A 12,877-nucleotide genomic window follows, 5' to 3' on the forward strand; every position below is an offset into this window, starting at 1 on the left:
GCTGGAAGGTTTACCATTTTTGTTACTACAAGTAATGTTGCTATAAGCATTTTCACATGTCACCTTGTATGTATGTGAATGAGTTTCTCTAGGACAAGAGGAATGCAATCTTACTAGATTCTGCCAATGTACTCTCTGTTGTGTCAAGTTAGACTCCACCAGCAGTTTATAGTGTTCTGCTGTGCGTCTTAATAGTATTAAATTTTGTTATTAAAAAAAATAAAAATAAAAAATAAATTTTGTTATTACCTGGTCTCACTTGGGTAGTAGTTCATTTTTTAAATCTTTTTACTCTCTAACCTCTATTGAATCTAGCTTTAAGCCTTTAATATTTGGAAACCAGTTCATAAAATTATTCACTAACCTGGAACATTAAACTTTGAAGGTTTATGAGCACCTTAATTATATAGCGCTTCAAGAACATAAACTCCTTTTTTATTTGAGAAATTACGATGTTTCATCAGGGCACCTGGGTGGCTCAGCCGGTTAGGCGTCTGCCTTTTTTCAGGGTCCCAGGGTCCTGGGATCAAGTTCCATATTGGACTCCCTGCTCAGCGGGGAATCTACTTTTCCCTCTCCCTCTCCTCCTGTTGTGCTCTCCCTCTCTCTGTCTGTCAAATTAGTAAAATCCTTTAAAAAAATTATAATGCCTCATAAATGTTCGTGTAGTTAAATGAATATATCCTTTCTGATTTCACATAGGCCGACACCTGTTTCCAAACAGGATGTTACCTGTGGCTTTAGTGGTCCTACCAAGTGGAAGAGAATGTCATTCTTGGATTCAGTGGAGTCAACTCCTTTGCCTTCCACGGAAGATCGTCTGGCTGTCCTCTGCCCTTCTCAGGAGCTTCTGGAATATTACCAAAAGAAGATGGCTGAGTGTGAGGCAGAAAATGAAGACCTGTTGAAGAAACTGGAGCTCTATAAAGAAGCTTGTGAAGCACAGGTGAAAGGGATGATGCATTGTACCCTTTTAGGATTCTGATTGAGTCTGTTCATTCCTGAGAGAAGTGCCAGCTCGTATCATAAGCAGATTTTTTTTTTTAAAGATTTTATTTATTTATTCATGAGAGACACACACAGAGAGGCAAAGACACAGGCAGAGGGAGAAGCAGGCTCCATGCAGGAAGCCCGATGCGGGACCCGATCCCGGGACTCCAGGATCATGCCCTGGGACGAAGGCAGGTGCCAAACCGCCGAGCCACCCAGGGATCCCCCATAAGCAAATATTTTATTTTAAAAATTCTTTTTTAATTCTATTTTATTAATTTTTTATTTTATTATTAATATTATTTTATTCCTTTCTCCTGCAGCCTAGCTCCCTATCCACCCTTTGGGCCCTCACTGGATCAAAATCTCCCCTCAACTACTGTACCTCTTAAATCTTAAACTCTTATGACTTGGTCTCTTTTATACTTCTGGTTCTTTCACCCCTTATACCTGACTTCTTTTAACTTCATTCTTACCTCTGTAGCTCAGATACACAGTTGTTATAAGATACTGATAGTTCAGTTTTTTAAGTGTTGCCTGCCAGCTTCTGATTTCATGTCCTTCCTTTCTAACCCAAACTGCATTGTGCTTCACTTCAGTAACTATACTGCCTCCATGACCCCTTGCTTACTCTTCTGCCCTACTTGTATAGCACACACCCTAACTATAACTTCATCCAGTCCTCCACAGGATTTCTTAACCTTGGCATTACTGACATTTGGGGCTTGGTACTCCTTTATTGTGGAGACTGTCTGTGCACTGTACAATATTTATTTATTTATTTATTTATTTATTTATTATTTATTTATTTATTTATGATAGTCACAGAGAGAGAGAGAGGCAGAGACATAGGCAGAGGGAGAAGCAGGCTCCATGCACAGAGAGCCTGACGTGGGATTCGATCCCGGGTCTCCAGGATCACGCCCTGGGCCAAAGGCAGGCACCAAACCACTGCGCCACCCAGGGATCCCCACTGTACAATATTTAGTAGCATCCTTGGCCTCCACTCACTAGACACCAGTATCACACCTCTTCCCCATTCGTGATCATCAGAAATGCCTGCAGACGCTGCTTCAATTTCTTCTGGGAGCATAGGCAAAATCACCCCTAGTTAAGAACCATTGTTCTGAAACAGTCACATATCATTACTGAATAAATTCATGTTAAACATGTCCATCTATATCCTTAGTCACCATACAGCAATTTTTCTTACTTGTGCACATCTGTGCCATACCTTCACCCTCCTCCAGCCTGAAAACCCTTCTTAGTCCTCTTCTCTCAGGCATCTTCTTCCTACTTCATAGAAGAAATGCCAGCTATCACTCATGCTCCCTTCCTGCCCATCCATACAAGTCACCAACATCTGTATCCATCGATCCATCATCATTCTTTCTTCCTACTTCAGGGACAATCTCTATTTGTTCAAGCTGCATTGATTTAGCCCTCCCCCATCCCTTTCTCCTCCTCAGAAACCCTGTTTCATCATCTCTTCTGTGTTCTGTTTTTAACTTCTTGCCTCACACTTACCTCTTTGTCCTCAGTATATAAACATACTCAAGTCTTTCCCGACTTAAAAGAAGAAAACACCCTTCTGTGGTTGTGCTTTCCCCTCTTAACTACTGTCTTACGTAGATGGCTTTTTTTTCTCAACCACACTTGTAGAATAGTTTGACTTTACCACCCACTCTGTGGCCTCTTTTTTTTTTAATTTTTTTTTATTTTTATTTATTTATGATAGTCACACAGAGAGGGAGAGAGAGGCAGAGACATAGGCAGAGGGAGAAGCAGGCTCCATGCACCGGGAGCCCGACGTGGGACTCGATCCTGGGTCTCCAGGATCGCGCCCTGGGCCAAAGGCAGGCGCCAAACCGCTGCGCCACCCAGGGTTCCCCTCTGTGGCCTCTTGACTGTAGTTTGGTCTCTGTCCTCATTGCTCTACTGAAGCTGCATCTCCTGTGGTCTCTGGAACCTGCTTGTCAAAATGAACTCTTCTCTTTGTGGCCTTTGGACTGTTTGTCACTGTTGATCTTTCTGCAGACTTGTCCTTTGTGGATTTCCATGTCCTTTTCCTTTCTCAGTCAGTGTCTATCTTACCTTTCTGACCATTCTTCTCAGTCTCCATCAACAGCACCCCTTCGAAGCTTAGTCTTAAATAGCAAAGTTCTAGACTCCACCTTATATGGTCTCATTGTGCCTTCTACTACTACATAGGAGATGATGACATTCAAATAACTAACATGGACTCACTTTTCTCTTGATCTCCGTGTTAACCCATCCGTGTCTGAACAACTCTTCCCTTTCCTACCCTACCCACACATAATATGTCTCACTAAAGTATCCCCTCCCTCCTCTTCATCTCTTCAATTTTTCTTTATTCTGTGTCCAATAGTAAATGGTATTGTTGCCTGCAATTCTCCCCAGCCCCTACTTCTAGCACTTGGTGAGTCCTCTTCATTCTGCTTCCTAAATGCCACTTAATCTGTTCCAACAACTTAATCACTGTTCCCTCCACACTGGTTCAAACCTTATTATGTCTCCCCGAACTATTACAGTGTCCTCCTTACCAGTATCCAGCCTTGGCCTCATACGTCCCCATTCTGCCTCTTAACTGTCAATGCCAGTGACACTGTAATACTTGGGGTTACCCAGATACTCAAGGCTCTGATGATTCTGTATTTCTCTCTCTTTCCCGAGAGTACCCACCCTCTACTTGTCTCTAGCAGTTTTCATCTTTCACGTTCCAATTTTTGGGTTGTGTTCTCTGACTTCCCAAAACCTGCAGAGGTTTTACTCCTGCCATACCTTCCCCTCTACCATTTTTCTATGCACACTCTTTCATGAAATAACTATTTCATTTTAATTGTTTGCAGGTCTCTCTCCCCGCACAAAATTCTTCAACTCTATGGGCAGGAATCATTCCTTTTTATCTTTGTTTTTCCAAAATTTTGTAATCCTTCTTACATAGAAAGCATTTAAAAAAGAAGTGTGAAAAAAATAAAATAAATAAAATAAAATAAAATAAAATAAAATAAAATAAAATAAAGTGTGGGGCAGCCCCCATGGCGCAGCAGTTTAGCGCCGCCTACAGCCTGGGGTGTGATCTTGGAGACCAGGGATCGAGTCCCACGTCGGGCTCCCTGCATGGAGCCTGTTTCTCCCTCTGCCTCTCTCTCTCTCTCTCTCTCTCTCTCTCTCTGTTCTCTCTGTGTCTCTATGAATAAATAAATACAATCTTCAAAAAGAAAATAAATAAAATTTAAAAAATAAAAAAGAAGTGTGACTAGAAGAGGTAAATCATATGGCGTTACAGGGTTCTGTAATTTATAAAAAGAAAATACAAGAACTTTTATGTTATATGCAAACATCACACTCACTCTGTAGCTTTATTTTTTTTTTCACCCTGTAGCTTTAAACTCAAGTCTGTACACAACCTGTTGTTGTCATTTGAATTCTGTGTTGGTGAAACCATTCGCTTTGTAATATTTCTGCATGAACTGATTCACCGTATCCAATATGAGATCCTACTGTGAAGCGCAATATCTTTTCAACTACTTTTTCTTCCTGTCCCCACCTCCTCCAGCATAAACTAGAATGGGATTTGCAGCAGAGGGAAGAAGAGATTGCTGAATTGCAGAAAGCTCTAAGTGATATACAGGTCTGCCTCTTCCAGGAACGGGAACATGTTTTACGCCTCTACTCAGAAAATGACCGACTGAGAATCAGGTACCAAGTGGGAGAAGGGAAATATTGGTTATATTTCTAAATTAAACTAAACAAGATACATTTCTCTGTGGCCCTTCTTTTAGGTTGTGTTCCCCAGGAAGCAGACTCTGAGATGGTTGCAAGGATGGTTATTAGTAGGAAGACTCTTCAGAAATAACATCTATGAGCAGATTTGAACTGTGATTCCATGATAGCAGAGGTTTCAGCCAACCCCACAGGGAGCTCTGAGGCCAGGATAGCCATTCAGAAGCAAAACGGTTGACCATTTGTGCCCTACAATGATCACTCAGTGGATGTAGGCTGTCACCAGAGAGGGGATGTAATCTTGAGAGAGACAAGCCCCCTTCAGCCTAGGGCAATTCCTGGAGGACTCAGCTCTTGGGTGGTGGGTGTCTTGGTCCTGAAGGTGGCATCTGAGCAGTATTCTACAACATCCACTACTACATTTTTTTTGATTGTGGTAAAATATACTTAACATAGGGATCCCTGGGTGGCGCAGCGGTTTAGCGCCTGCCTTTGGCCCAGGGCGCGATCCTGGAGACCTGGGATCGAATCCCACGTCGGGCTCTCGGTGCATGGAGCCTGCTTCTCCCTCTGCCTGTGTCTTTGCCTCTCTCTTTCTCTGTGTCTCTCATGAATAAATAAATAAAATCTTTAAAAAAAAAATCTGCTTATGATACGAGCTGGCACTTCTCTCAGGAATGAACAAGTCCCTGCATTCAATTCTTTTGTTTATATACCCAGAAGTGGAATGCTGAATCAAATACTAAATCTGTGTTTAATATTTTTGAGGAATTACCTTGCTGTTTTTGATAGTGACTGCACCATTTTACATTCCCACCAGAAGTACACAAGAGTTTCAGTTTATTATCCATACCAACATTTGTTTTGTCTTTTGATTTTATTTATTATTATTATTTTTTAAAGACTCTATTTATTTATTCATGAGAAAACAGAGAGAGAGAGGCAGAGACACAGGCAGAGGGAGAAGTAGGCTCCATGCAGGGAGCCCGATGTGGGACTGGATCCTGGGACCCTGATATCATGCCCTGTGCCGAAGGCAGATGCTCAACTGCTGAGCCACCCAGGCACCCTGTTTTCTTTTTAATAACAACTATCCTAATGGGTGTGAAATAGTATCTCATTGTTTTGATTTGTCTTCCCTACTGATAAGTGATATTGAGCATTTTCTCATATGCTTATTAGCTTTTGTGTGTCTTCTCTAGAGAAATGTCTAAGCCCTTTGCTCATGTTTGAATTGGGTTCTTTGATTTTTACTGTTGTGTAGCTTTAAGAGGTCTTCTGGATTTAATCCCATATTAGGTAAGTGGTTTGTAATGTTTTCTTCCATTCAGAGTGTTGCTGTTTTACACTGTTGATAATCCTTTTGATGCACAAGTTTTTTATTTTCTTAAGGTTCAATTAATATATTTTTCTTTTTGTTGTTTCTGCTTTTGGTGTCATATTCAAAAAATCCTTACCAAATCCAATATCACTATAGTTTTTTTTTTTTTAAGAGAGCGCTGGTGAGTGGATGGGGAGGTGGTGCAGAGAGAGATGGAGAGAGGGAATTTTTAGCAGTCTCCACACCCAATATAGAGCCCAACACAGGGCTCCATCCTACAACCCAGAGATCATGACCTGAGCTGAAATTAAGAGTCAGATGCTCAAACGATGAACCATCCAGGTGTTTTCTTCTAAAAGTTTTATAGTTTTAGCTTTTATAGGTAGGTCTTTGATCCGTTTTAAGATAACTTTTGTATATTGTGTTAGTTGTTTTGTATATTGTCCATCTTCATTCTTTTGCATGTTGGATATCCAGTTTTCCCAGCATGATTTGTTGAAAAGACTTTTTTTTCTCCATTGAAAGTTGAAAGTCATTTGACCATACATGTGGGACTTATTTCTGGGCTGTGTATTCAATTCTACCAGTCTATAGGTCTGTCATTATGTCAGTACCACACTGTTTAGATTATAGTTAACTTTGTAGTAAGTTTCGAAATTAAGATGTGTGGGTCTTCTGGGGCACCTGGCTAGCTCAGTTGATTAAGTGTCTGCCTTCAGCTCAGGTCATGATCCCAGGATCCTGGGATCGAGCCCTGTATCAGGCTCCTTGCTCAGCAGGGACCCTGCTTCTCACTCAGCCTCTGCCTGCCACTCCTCCTGCTTGTGCTTTGTGTCAAACAAATAAAATCTTTAAAAAAAAAAAAAAAAGTGAGAGATGTGTGGATCTTCCAATTGTGTTCTTTTTCAAGATCATCTTAACTATTTTGAGTTCCCTGAGATTCCATATGAATTTTAGGATGGATTTTTCTATTTCTGCAAAAAATGTCATTGAGATTTAATGGGAGTTGCCCTGAATCTATAGATTGCTTTGAGTAATACTGACATCTTAATATCAAGTCTTCCAATCCATGTACACAGCATTTCTCCCCATTTATTTTTGTGTTAAATACTTTCAGCGGTGTTTTTAGTATACAAGTATTTCACTTCTTTGGTTAATTCCTAAGTATTTTATTCTTTTTGTTGCTATTGTAAAGCAAATTATTGTCTTAATTTCCTTTTCAGATTGTTCATCAGTAATGTATACGAATGCAACTGATTTTTGCTTGAAGAATTTTGTATTTTGCTACTTTGCTGAATTCTCTTATATCAGTGGGTTTTTTTTAAAGATTTTATTTATTTATTTATTTATTTATTTATTTATTTATTTATTTATTTGAGACACACAGAGAGAGGCAGAGATATAGGCAGAGGGAGAAGCAGGCTCCCTGTGGGGAGTCTGATGTGGGACTTGATCCCAGGAGTCTGGAATCATGACCTGAGCCGAAAGCAGAACTCAACCACTGAGCCACCTAGCATCCCTCTTATATCAGTTCTAATAGAATTTCTTTGGTTTGTTTGGTTTGGCTTTTGTTCTTTTTGTGGAACCCTTAGGTTTTCTACATACAAGGTCACATCATCTGTAAACAAAGATAATTTTACTTCTCTTTCCCTTTGGATGTCTTTTCCTTTTTTCTTGCCTGCTGGCTCTGGTTATTTCCTTTTCTCCAGTGTATAATTACTTAAATAAATGGCCATACATCTTTTGGGGAAAGACTAGGGGACTCATTATCATGTATACTTGTTGTGGTGTCACCTAGTCTTACCTCCTGGGGATCCAGCTTCTCTGTCAGGTAATGGTCTTAAAACTGGCTGAGATGCAGAAAATGGGTCAGAGATTGTAGTTTTGTATAGGGAGCTGCCCTCAGCCTCCCTTCATTTTTTATTTATTTTATTTTAATTAATTAATTAATTAACTCATTCATTCATTCATTCATTTTAAGTAGGCTCCACATCTGGCGTGGAGTCCAGTGTAGGGCTTGAACTCACAACTCTGAGATCACGACCTGGGCTGAGATCAACAGTTGGATGCTTAACCAACTGAGCCACTCAGGCACCTCATTTTTTATTTATTTTAATTGTTTAAACTATACCCTGTTAACCACTCATCTGTCTTGTTCCTAAGAACAAACACTATGTTCTTTTTTTTCTTTTTGAGATTTTATTTATTTATTTAGAGAGCACAAGCAAGGGGTGGGGCATAGGGAGAAAGAGGAGGGACTCTCCAGCTGACTCTGTGCTGAGCACAGAGCCCAGTGTGGGGCTGGATCCAATGACCGTGAGATAATGACCTGAACCTAAATCAAGAGTTGGATGCTCAACTGGCTAAGCCACCCAGGTGCTCCAAAAACATTATGTTCTATAAACTGTCTCCATATCACAGCCTCTGAAATCTCATTTTAGAGTTTGCTTCCTTGGTCCTTTTCTGATACCAACTATCTTAGGTTGGTTTCCCTGGAAAACAGACTCTGCAATGGAGATTTGCTTGCAGGAAATTTATTGGAGAGTGCTCTTAGGAATAACCACCCATGAAGGAATAAGGGAAGTCTGATTGGGCAGAAGTTGAATTATAGTATAATTAATAACAAAAGACCTCAGCCATTGCCACAGGGAGCCCTGAAACTGGGATGTCCTTTCAGAGATATCCTGAATTGAAGCAAGGGAATTGGACTTTTCTACTCTCTCATTAGCCAGGCACTGGGTGCAGCCTGTCCATTGGGTATATAGTCAGTTAAGGCAGTCCCTCTTGACTGAGGACAATTCTGGAGAGAGATTCAGCTGTGAGCCATCAGCTTGCAACATTACTGGCAATTGAAGGAATGAACCCATCAGTGCTAAAAAGGAGAATCTGAGCAGTGTACCCCAGCATCCACTATAATTCTCTTTTAGAACCAACTAAGAAATTATTTTCTGGTCCCTTCTCTCTGAATTCCTGAATATAAATACATGATGTTTCAGAAATTAGAGCTAAGGTCTAAGTAAATCTTACTCAATTTTAATTTGGTGTTGCTATTGTCTTAAAAATAAATCAGAAAGGAGGTCCTTTAAACAGAAAATTTTACTTCCTCTAAATACAATGTGTGCTTTCTATGAGAATTGCAGGGAGCTAGAAGACAAGAAAAAGATACAGAATCTCTTGGCTCTTGTGGGCACAACAGACACTGGAGAAGTGACCTATTTTTATAAGGAACCTCCAAACAAAGTAAGTAATCTTTGGTATAGCATGGTAAGCCTGACTTTATTTATAAGACACAGGCTGGGGTCCATAATAAGAGCAATTTTAGTACTTGCTAAAGAAGATAGAAGGAGAATTAGCTGTCATAATCTCTAAGTCTTCAAAGCATTTTTGCATTTTCTATAATTATGAAGAGCTTTGTGCTTCTCCCCTCCCCCCCCAAATAAACCTTGGAAAGTGGCATCATTTACCCCATTTCACTGTTTGGAAACCTTACAGCATAAAGGAGTAGATGTTTTGGGTGAGATTAGAGAAGAAAGCAGGATCATACTTAGTGTGGGAGCAAGTTGCAATACTCAGGTTTCTTATTTAATCTTAGTTTATGCTGATGACAAAAGTAATATATGGCATTTATTAAGAACAGCTCTCAGAAATCTGTCATGTAAAAGTGGAAGTATCTTTTATTCCAGAGATAAAACTTTTTCCATTCATATAGAGATATTTATGTATATATAGTTTTTCCACTTTTACACTTCAATAAACTGCCTCAGTGACCTCTTTTATACATATCTACATATGCATGCTTTTGTGTTTCTGTTATTTTCCTAAGGGCCCTTGTCCAAGATTCCCCCCCTTTGTTTTAGCAGATATTACTAAATAACTCTGAAATTTAATTTATTTTTATTTTTATTTATTTATGATAGTCACACAGAGAGAGAGAGGGAGGCAGAGACATAGGCAGAGGGAGAAGCAGGCTCCATGCACCGGGAGCCCGACGTGGGACTCGATCCCGGGTCTCCAGGATCGCGCCCTGGGCCAAAGGCAGGCGCCAAACCGCTGTGCCACCCAGGAATTCCCTGAAATTTAGTTTTTTAGTTTATATTACCAGCACTGAGTTTTATCCAGTTTGTTACTTAATCCACTTTGGTATCTAACATGCATAACATCCATATAGGATTATGGCAATTTTGACCAATTTGTTTTTTTGGTTTTTTTTTCCAATTTGATTTATAAATAGTATTTTGATCTACAGAAGTAAAGCTAAAAAAGTAAAATATGACATTTATAGGAAAACTAATTCTATACTTTCTGTTTTTTTTTTTTTTTTTTTTGCTTCTTTAGGTCAGCATTCTCTCAAAGACTAACCAGGCTGTGGGTATATGTGAACAGAATGAATTTTCCTCAGCTTTCAGAACAGGTATCAGTCATACTGTTATAAATTCTCATTGACATAGAATTCAAAAACACAGTATATATTATTAGATTTTTTTCCTACTATGTAGTGATAATGAATGTTCATAATGATGCCTCTGGTGATTTAAGATCTCACTGAGCTTTTTTCCTTTAACCTTCCTATATTTTACTAAAGGAGAAAAAATATGTAATGAACATGTTTACAGGTGATAAGTCATAAAACAGATTTGGACAACTTCTGGGAATCACAGAATGTTAATTAGCTTCTAATCCTCCATCTCTCCCCTTTTCTCTTTTTTTAACAGAAATCCCAATTTTATTTCTGTCATTTTTTAGAAAATTGACATTTGATTGTAATTGACATATAGCATTATATTTAAGTATACAATATAAGGATTTAATATTTGTATATGTTATGAAATGATCACAATAAACCTAGATGACATTCATCACCACACATGGTAACAGATTTGCTCTTCTTGTGATGAGAACTTTCAAGATCTATTCTCTTAATATGAGCTTCTTGAAACATCCTAGGAATTTTGTTCAGTGTAATTTTAGTGTTGCTTATTTTTAAAATAATCTTATCTTTTGAAAACTGGGTGATCTGTCATAACCAAATGTTTAGACTTACTTTTCCTTATTCCTTACCTTTTCTGGTTAAATAAGATTTTACAAAGAAAATAGACACAGCTCCAAAGGAAAATTTAATGTAGTCTCTAGAAAAATGAGTATTATTATCCAGGAGACATCCTAGCAGAGTTCCTTTAGAGAAATTCCCATTCTTTTTTTTTTTTAAAAGATTTATTTATTTATGCATGAGAGATACAGAGAGAGAGAGGCAGAGACACAGGCAGAGGGAGAAGCAGGCTCCATGGAGGGAGCCCCATGTGGAACTCGATCCCATGACTATGGGATCACGCCCTGAACCAAAGGCATGCTCAACCGCTGAGCCACCCAGGCATCCCTAGAGAAATTCCCATCTGAAAAAGTATTACTATAGGAGTGCCTGGGTGGCTCAGTCAATTAGGTGGCTGCTTTCATTCAAGTCATGATGTCAGCTTTCATCAGGCTCCCTGCTGACCAGGGACCCTGCTTCTCCCTTTCCCCCTGTAACTCCCTTTGCTTGTGTTCCCTCTCTCTCTCTCTCTCTCAAATACATAAAATCTTAAAAAAAAAAAAAAAAAGTATTACAATAATCATCATATGCTTTCCTTTATCTTCTTTTCCTTCTCTTCTGGGTGGATGAAACCAGACTCCTCTGCAAAGGTATGCTGAAGCTTGAATAGCCGAAAGAAAAACTAAGTAAAGGTGTTGATTAATTTTTGTTTTCTGGGGACACCTGAGTGGCTCAGCGGCTGAGCGTCTGCCTTTGGCTCAGGGTGTGATCCCCAAGTCCTGCATCGGGCTCCCTGCCTGGAGCCTGCTTTTCCCTCTGTCTAAGTCTCTCTGTGTCTCTCTTGAATAAATAAATAATATCTTTTAAATAATAATAATTTTTGTTTTCTATTTTAGATTCTAAAGTAAGCAAAAGAAAACCAGTAATGAGAGAGAAGGTAGAAAGTTCTGAGCAATACCAGAGAGACGTACAAACACTTATCCTACAGGTAAAACAGACCAGAAGAGTTTCTGTCCACAAGTTTAGCTTTGTGTAACATACCATTGTTATCATAAAAGTATCTCCTTGCACACATATCATACCTAGGCATCAAGTGATTAAGAAAATTTAGGTTCCTAATTTCTAAGAGTTTATATTTTAAAACCATTATTCTCCATTCAGCCATTCTAGAAGTCCTCTTCTGAACTTTCTGTTCGTTTGGTTTGTATGCTAAACGGTTTGCAACAAAACTATCATACAGTAAGAATTCCTTTTGTGTTTGGCCTAGGGAAGACACAGAGAGTTTAATTGTCTCTGCTGATAGATTGACCTGTGGGGATAGATCCATTTATTTAGCACATGTATTCTAAAGTCATGAATCATCCTTTTACCACTTGGTAATTGTGTATCACATGCAACCATGATTTTTCATCTAGTTGCACTCAAGTTACTGTCTTTGCTGGGGCGCAAGAGGAGTCCGTCGCTCCAAATGATAATTTCTACCTTTGGCCAGTATCTCCGTTTAGAGTCATGACAGCCAGAATCAAAGAAGGAAATTACATGATACTGATTTTGCTCCACTTTTTAAGTTAAAGAATGAAGACAAAAGTCATACTATTTTTTTGCAACTAGGGTCTGTTAGAAGGGAGATGGTCCTAAAAATCTCAAGAGGAAGATGGTGGAAAGTGAGAATCTTAGGGCAGAGGAAACTGGATTTTCTAGCTTTTTGTTAGTGCTACAGGTACTTTGTTTAGTGTGGACAGAGCTTGCTCCTGTGTAGCCTAACCCCATTTATAAGACATTACATAAAAAGA

The 12,877-nt window shown here is 39.2% G+C and overlaps 1 protein-coding gene across 2 annotated transcripts in view; it reads left to right on the plus strand.

Moving 5' to 3' along the window:
* Positions 1-12,877, plus strand: part of CCDC77 (coiled-coil domain containing 77) — a 32,833-nt gene that overhangs the window by 9,981 nt on the left and 9,975 nt on the right. For both annotated transcript variants that reach the window (XM_072799464.1, XM_072799463.1), the window contains exons 4-8: positions 703-946; positions 4,571-4,713; positions 9,199-9,298; positions 10,394-10,469; positions 11,981-12,072. In XM_072799464.1, coding sequence (XP_072655565.1) covers positions 703-946; positions 4,571-4,713; positions 9,199-9,298; positions 10,394-10,469; positions 11,981-12,072 — 655 coding nt within the window. The remainder of the gene's footprint in view (positions 1-702; positions 947-4,570; positions 4,714-9,198; positions 9,299-10,393; positions 10,470-11,980; positions 12,073-12,877) is intronic.

Source organism: Canis lupus, chromosome 25, assembly GCF_048164855.1.
Source record: "Canis lupus baileyi chromosome 25, mCanLup2.hap1, whole genome shotgun sequence".
NCBI lineage: Eukaryota > Metazoa > Chordata > Mammalia > Carnivora > Canidae > Canis > Canis lupus.